Source organism: Bison bison, unplaced genomic scaffold (assembly GCF_000754665.1).
Source record: "Bison bison bison isolate TAMUID 2011002044 unplaced genomic scaffold, Bison_UMD1.0 scf7180017864492, whole genome shotgun sequence".
Taxonomy (NCBI): Eukaryota; Metazoa; Chordata; class Mammalia; order Artiodactyla; family Bovidae; genus Bison; species Bison bison.
Window position 1 is genome coordinate 8,266,677 of NW_011495051.1, and position 11,586 is coordinate 8,278,262.

Genomic DNA, 11,586 nt, shown 5'->3' on the forward strand with positions numbered 1-11,586 from the left:
GCCCGGGAGGTGGCCAGCCTGCGGCCTCGGGATCCCCCTCAGCCCGGGCACTTCGGCCTCCACTTCCGGTGCCCGGTCCACTCGAGGGGGTTGGGCTGGCCTGGTCCCCGAGGGTATTTGGGGGGATTCTCTCGGCGTCCCACGCCAAGCATCCCGATGGCAGCCTCCAGAGACAGATGCCGCCGCCGGTCGGGGCCCTGGCGCGGCCGGCTCAGGTTTGCGAGCCCTGTCTTCCTTGGGGGGCTCCCTCCATCACCTCATATGGCTAGGGTAGTAGCATTCTGGAAGGACCCCTTATCCTTCAGTGATAGGATAGGGCTGGGCAGCGTGAAAACTGAGTGGTTTCTTCCAGTAAATCTGAGCTGTGGGCATCAAGGAAGCCTTGCTAGGGAGAACTGGCTGGTTTCCTTGTGTATGTGTGCGTATGTATGTGCATGTGTGGGAAGGGGAGTGAGGGGGGCAGCAGCTAATACTGGGGATGCAGCTACAGCTACTCTGTGCACATGGATCTTCAGGCAAGCCCAGTGTGCACCCTAGGCTTCTTGCTGGTGAAGGGCATCAGTTTCACTCTTGGAAACTTGCAAACCTCACTTACAACAATGTGGGAACCAGCCCTGAATGCTTCCAACCAGATTTGTGAACCTGATTTTGCCATTTCCCTATTTCCCTTTGCTTCTTTCCTAAAGTTGTGCCAGACCAGTTCTGATTCGGGCTTTTGAAAGGTGGAGAGTAGGTGATAGCGGGTATTTGGATCCTCCTCCCAGGTGTCAGACCACTTCTTAGCCACAGTTAGAGGGTGATGTGCCTTGCTAAATAATCCCTATACATCTCGCCCAAGATAAAACATGACTTGAAGTGGAAATGGATTTATGAAAGTGCCTCACTTCATTTTAGACCCAGAACGGGGATATTGGGCTCAGCCTTCTTTACCTTGATGGTGAGAGTGCTACCTCCACTGAGCCATCCATGACCTTGGGCAAGTTTCATAAACTAGTCGCGTCTGTGGACTTGGACAGTTAACATGGGCTTTAAACTGGTATTGGATTAAATGAGAATATGCCTGGCACATAAAGTCCCCCGTGTCAGCATTCTTGACTAATCTAACTTGCTTTTTTTCAGTTCTGCTAATTGTATAGAACACTTTACATGATCTCACTTAATCTTCAACTGTTCTCAAGAGTGGTTGCCCTAGGAATTAACTGTAAGGAAGCAAAGATTTCTGCTAAGATCTGCTTCTTGGCAAAACCTTTCCCTTCTGTGAGGGCTTTTATTGGGCCAGAGCAAGGCTTCTGTTTGGCTGAATTTGAATGTTCTTAGGTGAGTGTTACAATCCATCAATCCATCATTCACCGTAGGTTCCATATTACCTTGAACTAGAATTGCCTACTGTTAGGTATAGAGTCTGGTTTTAGGTTTTTTTTTTTTTTTTTTTTTCATTTTGGGTTATTTTTTGACTACACCTCATGGCATGTGGGATCCATCCCTGACCAGGGATCAAACCCATGCCCCCTGTGTTGGGAACATGGAATCTTAACCCCTGGACCACCGGGGAAGCCCAGTGTAGGCTTAGGTTTCTGCCTCAGACCATTGACATTGTCACCTTATGTGACCCTCTCAACAGCTTTTCTTAAATTTTGAATTTTAGCTTCTAAAATACAGGTGTAAACATGGCATTCAATATTCCCTTTAAAATGTTCCCTTATACCACCTTGTAAATGGAGATATAACTTTTTGATTCATGAAAATTAGGTACCTCATGTTATGGATTATACTAAATCTAGTAGAATAGGAACAAAATTTAGGCCTAGTCCTCACTGAGGAATTCTTGTCACTTACGCTAACTTGTGTTTATATGGCAGCTTCTTTTAAGACTCATACCATTACATTACCTATATGATGATACTAGAAAATGTTCTTAATGTTTAGGTATTTGTACATTTACTTACGGCTGCACTGGGTCTTTGTTGCTGTGCGTGGGCTTTCCCTAGTTGCAGCAAGCAGGGGCTACTCTTTGTTGTAGTGCGCAGGCTCCTCATTGTGGCTTTTCTTTCGAAGTACAGGCCCTAGGCACGTGGGCTTCAGTATTTGCAGCACTCAGGCTCTACAGCACAGGTTTAGTGGTTGTGGCGCATGGGCTTAGTTGCCCTGCAGCGTGTAGAATCTTCCCAGACCAAGGATGGAGCCTGTGTCCTGCGTTGGCAGGCAGATTCTTATCCACTGCGCCACCAGGCAAGTCCAGTGTTTGAGTTTTTAAAGTGTAACTAAGTGTAAAAACTAAGTTCAGGGCTTCCCAGGTGGTGCTCGTGGTAAAGAATCTGCCTGCTAATGCAGGAGACATAAGAGACATGGATTCAATCCCTGGATTGGGACGGTCCCCTGGAGAAGGAAATGGCAACCCACTCCAGTGTTCCTGCCTGGAGAATCCCATGGACAGAGAACCCTGGTGGGCTACAGTCGATGGGATCATAAAGAGTCGGACACGACTGAAGCAACTTAGCACGCACATGTCCTAAGTCTTCTAAAAATCAGGCCTTTCAGGACAAGCCACATTTTTCCACTTGATTTTTCTTACTCTCCAAGCCACCATCTTTTGTATAGAAAAAGCAGTAGTCTTCCCACTTGTCTTTCTGTTGCCATTTGGTCTTTTTTCTCTAAGTTTGAAACTTATCCTCTTAGGATATAAGTTGGAGTGGGAGGTTTTCCTGCCCCATACGCATGTGATGACTTGAAGTCCAGGACTGCCATCCACTTGCCTGACTCATCCTGTGCCCTTCTTTTTCTTACAAGCCATTCAGGTTATCCTTTAGGTTTTTGGGGCCTGAGACCATGCAGAGCCACCAGTGTGAGGCTAGACTGCACCTGACTCCTTCCCCATGGTGGCTACTGTCCATTCATTCCCAAGACTGCTCAGAAAGACAATCCCCTTTCCCTGCCATGAGAAGGGGTTAAATTCTGTCAGTATACCCCTCATGCTGCCTCTGCAGTCTGGAGTTGATGATCACTTGTCGTCCAAGCATGTTTGCCTCATTGGTTGCATCTGCAGCTTAGAATCCAGTAGACTCAGATTCTTGCTTGCTAGACTTTCACCTTCAGTGAAGCCTGAATTGACATACTAATACTAGACACCTCCTCACACAAATCTGACTCAGCCTTTGTAATTATGACAGCTTTCCTATCTGCTAACCACTCTGATTAGATTAGAGTGGATCTTCAAGTTCTTAACTAGTCTGTGGCTCCTGAATAGGTACGGAAGGCATAACTGACTTCTCTAGTTCTCCCCTGAAGTAGGATTCTAGACGTGCAGACTCCTGGGGTTCAAAGCCCAGCCTGCCACTTGCCAGCTATATGACCAAGTAGCCTAACTTCCTGATGCTTTATCTCTAAAATGGGACAGAGGTGCCCACCACACTAGGGCACTGTGAAGACTGAGCTGAAAGAGGTAAACGTGGCAGAGCAACACCTGCACAGAAACCTGCTTCCCTGCTTATTACATGGCAGCTGTATGTTTCACTTCCATTATGGGGGGTGGGGGGGTGGGGAACATACCTTATTAATGAATTACCAACTTGCAAACCTGATCCTAAGGCAGATACTAATATAGCAGCCCATGCCTGCTTATCATTCCAACTTTCCTATTTGCCTGGCTTCTTGTATACTCATCTGGACCTGTTCTTTTTGCTGCCACCTTAGCTTAGCTTTTGTGCCAGGTGCCCAGCCATTCCTCAGTTAAGATGGTTTTCTCTCCTTAATTCTTTGTATTCTTGACTTTGGTGATGCTGTTTACTACCTGGGAGCTTCAGTCCTGATCTCCCCCATATTTCTTTTCAATTCTCGGACCCTTATTTTCCTCCAGTCTTAGGGTTTCTGCCTTCGGCAGTTAACAGTACCAGCCAGAGATGCCTCTTTGGAGAGCCAGTTCTAATTTCTAGCTGTTAAATAGCCACGTAGATTCACTGGACTGTCTTTCACTCCTAAAATTCGTGGTCTGCTCCCTTCTTCCCTACCAAAAAGTTCTGCCTTTCTGGTACTGTATTAGTTTTTAACTGCTGTCATAACAAACTACTGCAGTCTTAGTAACTTAAATAAAACATATTTGTTATCCTCTGATTCTGTAGGTCAGAAATGTGGTGTGGGTTTCACTGGATTAAAATCAAAGCATCAGCAGGCTGCCTTCCTTCCTGGAGGCCCTAGGGGAGAACCCGTTTCTTACTCTCTCAGGTTGTCAGCAGAATTCAGTTCCTTGTGGTTGTAGGACTGAGGTCCTTCTTCTTTGCTGGCTGTAGGGTGAAAGCCATTCCCAGTGCCTGGAGGCGACGTCATCTGTTGGCTCGTGGCCCCTTTCCTTCATCTTTTAAGCCCTCAAAGTGAGTTCTCACATCACGTCTTTTTGACCATTCTGTAGTCACATCACTTGAAATGCAGCTGGGAACTTTATCTGTTCCTAGGATTTAAATGATTTGATAAGACCCACCTGAGTCATCCAGAATACCCTCTCCATCTCAAGAGCTGTACTCTTAATCACATCTGCAAAGTCCCTTTTGCCATGTAAGGTAACATATTCACAGGTTCTGGGGAACTAGGGGAGAGGGTCCGTTATCCTTCCCTCCACAAATACTGTCTCCGGTACCACCCACCATGCAGCCAGTTACGGAAGGCACAATTAACAGAGCTTTGTAACTTCTCCAGGATGTTCTCAGCTCCTGCTGTGAAACCATATTACAGATCAGTGTTTCTAATTTAGGATGTCAAGAGTTAGCCACTCAGTCATGTCTGACTCTGTAATCCCATGCACTGTAGCCTGCCAGGCTCTATCCATCGGATTTTCCAGGCAACAGTACTGGAGTGGCTAGTCATTCCCTCCTCCAGAGGATCTTCCTGACCAGGGATCGAACCCAGGTCTCCTGCATTGGCAGGCAGATTCTTTACCGTCCAGCCACCAGGGAAGCCCAATTTAGGATGTTAGAGTGATTTAACACCTTATGGTGATTTAACACTTTATCTCTTTTAAAATAATACATATTGTATATTTCTGCCATCTTGACTTTGTTTATCCCCCACTAAAACATGACTGATTCTTGGGTTTTATCTCCCCCATGACTCTTCCAATGGTTTGTTAACTATGGAGAAAATCTGTGATATTTTAGCCTGACATTGCTGACCTCCTTGAGACAGGCACCCAGCTCCTCTCAGGATTTGCCTTTCTTCCCCTGTGTTGGCCTGACTCGTGTGAGTTTCTTGCCCTGCTGTGGCAGCTCCTCTGCCTAGTTCCCACTGAGCTCTCAGCTTCTCTGTGTCCCTCCTTCCTGTTGCCATTTATATCCTTTTTCTTCAGAAGCCTCAGACTTAAACTCTGTTGGCCTTCACAGTGGTCGACGTATATCTTTTTTGCCTTTCAAGAGCTGCTCTGATGGAAGCAGCTAGGAATGAGTCATGGGATCTTGGACCAGAAGGTAGCTAAGGTTATATATATATATGTGTGTGTGTGTGTGTGTATGTAATGTTGCCATCTTCTGTGACTACTCGGTCCTTCATATCTGCTTCTCATCCTCCTGGCTGTGAACCTAGATGGGAGGTAGTGTCACCAGTTTTACTGGGATGGGGATAAACTCTCCAGTGATAGCCTGGGCACCAGGGGAGGCACACTGACCAGCCTTCCTCCTGCCCCACCTCTGGCTCCTCAGTGCCTGCCCTGGGCTCCTGCCTCCCACTCCAGGGCTGAGCAGGTTAAATCTAGTCTTCACAGGGCGAGACTTTTGAGATACCCCCAAGATCTGTTTCTCCCTGCCAAGCTAAATATCCCACTTCAATAGGAAAGATTTAAAAAATTCTGACCTGCAGATCTGTCTCCTGCCCAGATATAGGCGTTGTCAGCGTTGGGCAAAGGGCCCCTTGATGGGCTTCCATCTGAGCGTTGTCCTTGATGCCTGAGGTGACCCGGTTGAGGTGGGAGCTGTGTCCTGCCAGGGTTTTGTGAGCACAGTGACTGAAGGTGGGTGGCTGTGGTGCTCCGGCAGCAGTGTGTGCGCCTCTGGCTCTGAGCAACATGATCTGCAGTCGTCCTCAACTAAGGCTCTCCCAGGACCTGAGTTGTTTTGGGGGTAGAATGACTTTTGCCTGGAAGGGACTCCACATGCTTCTGGAAAGCCTGACTCTGAATCTTGAGTCCAGATTACACAACGCATGTGATACACAGCATATTAACCACTCTGTCGGTAGGCTGCTATCTTTTTTTTTTTTTTGGCTGTGCTCCGTGGCATTGTGGGTTCTCAGTTCTCTGGCCAGGGATCAAACCCATGCCCGCTGCAGTGGAAGCATGATTGTCTTAGCTGCTGGCCCACCAGGAAGCCCCTGCTCAGTCTCTTCTATAGCCAGACCTCTGCTGAGCATCCAGCGCCAGCCAGGAAGCCCCTGCCTGGCAGTGCGTACATCTCAGCACTCAGCTTGTTGCCTGAAACAGGGTCTGGCGCAGAGGAGGCACCCACAGATGATGTTTGCAGCTAGAAGCAGGATCCCCACCCACTCGGAGTAGCCACTGTCTGTCACTAGTCCAGCAGAGCCTGTCACTCACATTCCTGTCTGTGCTGCTTACATCTGCCCTCCCTCTTCGAAGGTCAGTCTGGGAGAGCTCTATTCCTGCCCTTTAGGTTGGTGGTAACCGAGTACCTTGCCTGGGTGCCCAAAGGGAGGACCAGTCCTTCCTTTGCCCAGTCCTTCCCTGCCCAGGGCAACCCCCCTCTGCTGACGGACGCTGGCTTAGCTGGTTGGACCTGTTCTCACTCCGCTGCCCACAGGAACACTGCCCAAGCCAGGAACAACAGCCTCTCCATTTCCTCTGTGTCTTTTGCTTCTTGTTCCTTTATTCTCTTTGCTCCCTTCCCCCGAAAAGAGGCAAGACATTCATCTTAGTAATCAAGTCAGACCATGATTTTTCCAGCGAAACTCGTGACAGTTCTGCACACCTGAATGACTAGGTAGAAACGTTCACAAGGATGAGCTCTTGGGTGAGGCGCCAGCCAGCTTCTCTGACTTCCTCTCTCTTCCTTGTGTGTGGGGCACCCTGTGCTGCCCCAGGTGACCCCGACTTCCATTTCCTACTCATCAGAGTGCTGCCACTCCCACTGTCCCCATCCTGGCCTTTGGGGGTGTTAGCTGACTGTTTCCGCAGCCTCCTGTTGCCCTGGTTCACTCTTTCTAACCTCTGTATGCCCTTCTATGGACTCTTGGTCAGGTTCAACTGGAGGAAGACCACCTGTTGGTCACTTAACTTGGGAAGGACCCCAACTATGCTTCCACTTTCCCAGTGCCTTTTTTTTTTTTTAAATCTTAATTTTTGACTGCACTGTTCAACATGTTGGATCTTAGTTCCCGACCAGGGGTCAAACCTGTGCCCCCTGCATTGGGAGTGCAGGCTCTTAACCACTGGACCGCCAGTGTCTTTAAAATAACATTGTCATAGAGTGCCTGTATTATCCCTTTCCACTATCAGAAAAACACCCCCCAAAAAGGGAACCTCACTTAGATTGCAAATGACTTCTTAATGTGTATGTAGGCACTTGCAGTGGGGCATTCTACACATTGAGCAGGGGGAACCATTGTATTTTCTAATATCCGTGTTGAAGTTATTTCCAAAGTTCTTTAAACTGTGGTATTATAGATGAACAGTGTTGCTTAACAAGCGTTTTCTTTCTTCCCTTTTTTCTTCCCCCAGGCTCAAAGATTTGGAAAGAGATAGTTTGACAGAAAAGGTAAGGTCATCTCCACCTTAACAAAATCTATTATCAGATGTGACTGTCTGATAGACTATGTAGCTCAAAGTGGAATTGGCTCTCTTTTCCTTAAACTCTTAAGGATAACTTGGATGTTTTTGTCTAATGTGCTATATTAATAGGCTGTTATCAGTTAGCTTTTGGTAACTCATCAAGTTTCCCAATCTAGGTTCCCTATCAGCAAGTCTAGATTATAACTTGCCCTGGTCACACTGTTTTTTTCAGAATCAGTTTTGTTCTACTATACCATTATGTGTCTGTTTCACTTCCTAATCTTCCCATTTTTCACCACCCTGTAGATGGTGTGATATGATCTTTTTTTTTTTTTTAAATATTTATTTGGCTGCACCAGGTCTTAGCTGTGGCACATGAAATCTAGTTCCCTGGCCAGGGATCGAACTTGGGTCCCCTGCATTGGGAGTGTGGAGTCTTAGCCACTGGACCACTAGGGAAGTCCCTCTTAAAAAAATAAAAATAATAAGTAATATGATCTTAATGGAACTATCACGAACATGTCTTGACTCAGCGTTGCCTGCCTTTCAGTCATTGTTATGTGGCCAGGCAGTGTAAGTGTGCCTTAGTGCGTTGTTTCAGAGTGTGGGGACTTCTAAACATATATCCTTCCCTTAGGAATGTGTGAAGGAGAAACTGAATCTCTTGCACGAATTTCTGCGGACAGAAATAAAGAATCAGTTATGTGATTTGGAAACCAAATTGCATAAAGAAGAATTATCTGAGGTAAGTCTTCAGGGTCCTGGCGTCTGGAAGACTTGGCCTCCGGGGTAACTGGTCTGTGACCAGGGAGGCTGAATAATCCCAACTCCCCATGTCACCTGATGGTTATACAAAGGGAACACATGTGTTTCCTTATTATTCTCTCATTGCCACTTGTTTACATTCACTGCTACTCAAATTATCCTTTCCTGCTGTAGGAGGGCTACCTGGCTAAAGTCAAATCCCTTTTAAATAAAGATTTGTCCTTGGAGAACGGAGCTCATGCTTTCAGTCGGGAAGCGAATGGATGTCTAGAGAACGGGAGCCAGACAAGTGGTGAGGATTGCAGAGTGGTAATGGCAGAGAAAGGCAAGCCCCCCAAACCTGTCTCCAGACTTTACACGCCCAGGAGAAGCAAGTCTGATGGAGAAACAAAGTGTAAGAGCATTCGACTCATTTGACCTTGTTGGAGTATGGTATCACCAAAGGGGAGGACAATTAGACTTGGCGCCATAGGTTCATCCCACCCGCTCCCCTGGGCATCACTTCTTTCTTGTGTATCCATCTGCTGCTAAGTCACGTCAGTCGTGTCCGACTCTGTGTGACCCCATAGATGGCAGCCCACCAGGCTCCCCCGTCCCTGGGATTCTCCAGGCAAGAACACTGGAGTGGGTTGCCATTTCCTTCTCCAATGCATGCAAGTAAAAAGTGAAAGTGAAGTTGCTCAGTCGTGTCCAACTCTCAGCGACTCCATGGACTGAAGCCTACCAGGCTCCTCCATCCATGGGATTTTCCAGACAAGAGTACTGGAGTGGGGTGCCATTGCCTTCTCCTGTGTATCCATATATGTATATATTTTTGGCCGCGCTACTCGGCTTGTGGGATCCTAGTTCCCTGACCAGGGATCATACCTGGGCCCATGGCAGTGCAAGTGCCCAGTCTTAACCACTGGACCGCCAGGGAATTCCCCCTTGTGTATACTTCTAACTAGCTTCGATGTAGACTAGAAATTTTTGTCTTTGACCAAGTTTGAGAGCATTAGATCTCCAAACATCATTGAATTTGAGGTATAAAGTAACAGGATCTACTGATACTTAGAACTAAGTTATATGCCTGTTTAAACATTTATTCTTAGACTCCTTCCCCGTTTGTAGTCAGAGTAACTCTTCTGAAATTTTTAAAAGAATAAGAGCATGGGACTTGAGCTCAGGTCAGGCTCTTGACCACTTCACCTTCTGATGATGGAAGCAAAGGTTCTGTTTCCTTGTCTGTGTCAGGGTTGGGCCCGTCATATAAGAGGTTGTGTTAAAATGGTTCAGCAAACTGGCAGGTGCTAATTTGGTGAGTTTTATCAAGATGGTGGTTGCTGAAAATAAGAAGAGGAGGATTCTTAATCCTCAGAAGCTGGTCTCTGCAGCAGCCTGGTAATTCTGAAGAACTGTACCTTTGCTGTGAACTTTTTTATTCTTAGTGACTTTTTTGTTTCTTTTTCTTTAAACAGCTGAAGTCTCTTCTAGCCCCAGGATTACAAGGAAGACTACCAGGCAGACCACCATCACATCTCATTTCACACGGGGGTCAGTATATAATGAATGGACAAGCCCCTTTTTTAGGGGCCAACTGTTTTTGGTAAACCACGTATAGAATTAGTAGGATGTAATTTAGTGATTCTGACTTCCACATTGCCTGGGTTTCACTTTGGTATTTTGCTATCAGACACTCATGAACAGCATTTCTGAAGACCTCATCCATTTTTCCTGTTAACGTTGTTCAGTTGCTAAGTCCTGTCCGACTCTTTGCGACCCCATGGAGTGCTACACAGCAGGCTTCCCTGTTCTTCACTGTCTCCCAGAGTGTATTCAAACTCATGACAGTCGAGTTGGTGATGCCCTCCAACTATCTCATTCTCTCGCCCCCTTCTACTCCTGCCCTTAGTCTTTCTGGGAAGCTTCAAATATGCATACACAAAATCACCAAGAGTAGTAAAATGAACCCCTTGTATATGGCCCAGTGACAGCAGTTAACAGCTCCTGGTGATCGTTTCATCCTCAGCCCCATGTGCTCCAATGATCTATTCCAAATGAATTACACCTCCATACATACCACACCCCCACTTGGGTTACTTTGAAACAAGTCAGACATGTCATCTTATCCATAAATACTGTATTTCTAGATGACAGGGTCTTCCTCTGACAAGTTTTAATTCATATTTTGCTATAGTTGCTAACATTTAGGAAACAGTCTTTTTAAGAAGACAAAACAGAACTATAATTTCATGCCTCATAAAGTATAATAGCTCCTAACTACCAGGTATACAGCAGTGTTCATACTTCCGCGTATGTTAACAGAGTTTGGTTGACTTCTTCCTTAATCCTTTTAAGATTCCTTATTTTCTTGCCATTTATTTAAAGAAACTTGGTTTTGTTTTAGCTTCCGGATCACCATCATTAGTGGTGGTTAATGTGTTCACTTGTCTCTGGTTTTCTATAAACTGGTAGCTAGGTCTAGAGGCTTGTTCAGATTCCAGTTTTATTTTCTGAAACTTCATTAACAAACTGGGGCTGTCCATCAGAAGCATGTCACGTCTTTTTGGTGATGATAGCAGCTGTTGATCAAAGTCTAGATCCATGATTTTATAAGGTTTGCAAAATGGCAGTATTCTAAACCTGTCATTTGAAGATATGTTGAACTTTAACATCCTGACAATGAGGGCGTCTCCTTGGAGGGAAGGGGGAGTCCATGCCCTGAATCTTCCCATACAGAGGGAGGAATGTATCAGTAAGTTGCTTCATGCCCACTGGAGGTCTAGGGTTGGGCTGAGCTAACAGTTGGCTTTACTGTGTGTGACAGCCCTGCCAAACGAAAACCTGAGGAAGAACCTGAAAAAGTGAAGTCAGACGATTCTGTTGATGAAGAAAAAGACCAGGTGGGGCTCGCGTTTAAGTTTCTTAACTCTGCCTTATTTTGGTACGTTTTCCGTTAACTGTGAATTTACGCTTGGTCTGTCTATGGACCAGAAGTGACTGAGAAGGTGTTAGAACGTATCCCTGGACCCCGGGCAGTGCAAAGTGTATCATGATGAGACCCGAGGGCTTAGCAGGCCCAT

At 46.3% G+C, this 11,586-nt stretch overlaps 1 protein-coding gene across 1 annotated transcript in view; it reads left to right on the top strand.

Moving 5' to 3' along the window:
- The window catches only part of DNMT1 (DNA (cytosine-5-)-methyltransferase 1), a 43,928-nt gene that overhangs the window by 500 nt on the left and 31,842 nt on the right, over positions 1 to 11,586 (top strand). Inside the window, exons 2-6 of the mRNA XM_010828384.1 lie at positions 7,709 to 7,745; positions 8,397 to 8,504; positions 8,699 to 8,918; positions 9,982 to 10,057; positions 11,331 to 11,406. Coding sequence (XP_010826686.1) covers positions 7,709 to 7,745; positions 8,397 to 8,504; positions 8,699 to 8,918; positions 9,982 to 10,057; positions 11,331 to 11,406 — 517 coding nt within the window. The remainder of the gene's footprint in view (positions 1 to 7,708; positions 7,746 to 8,396; positions 8,505 to 8,698; positions 8,919 to 9,981; positions 10,058 to 11,330; positions 11,407 to 11,586) is intronic.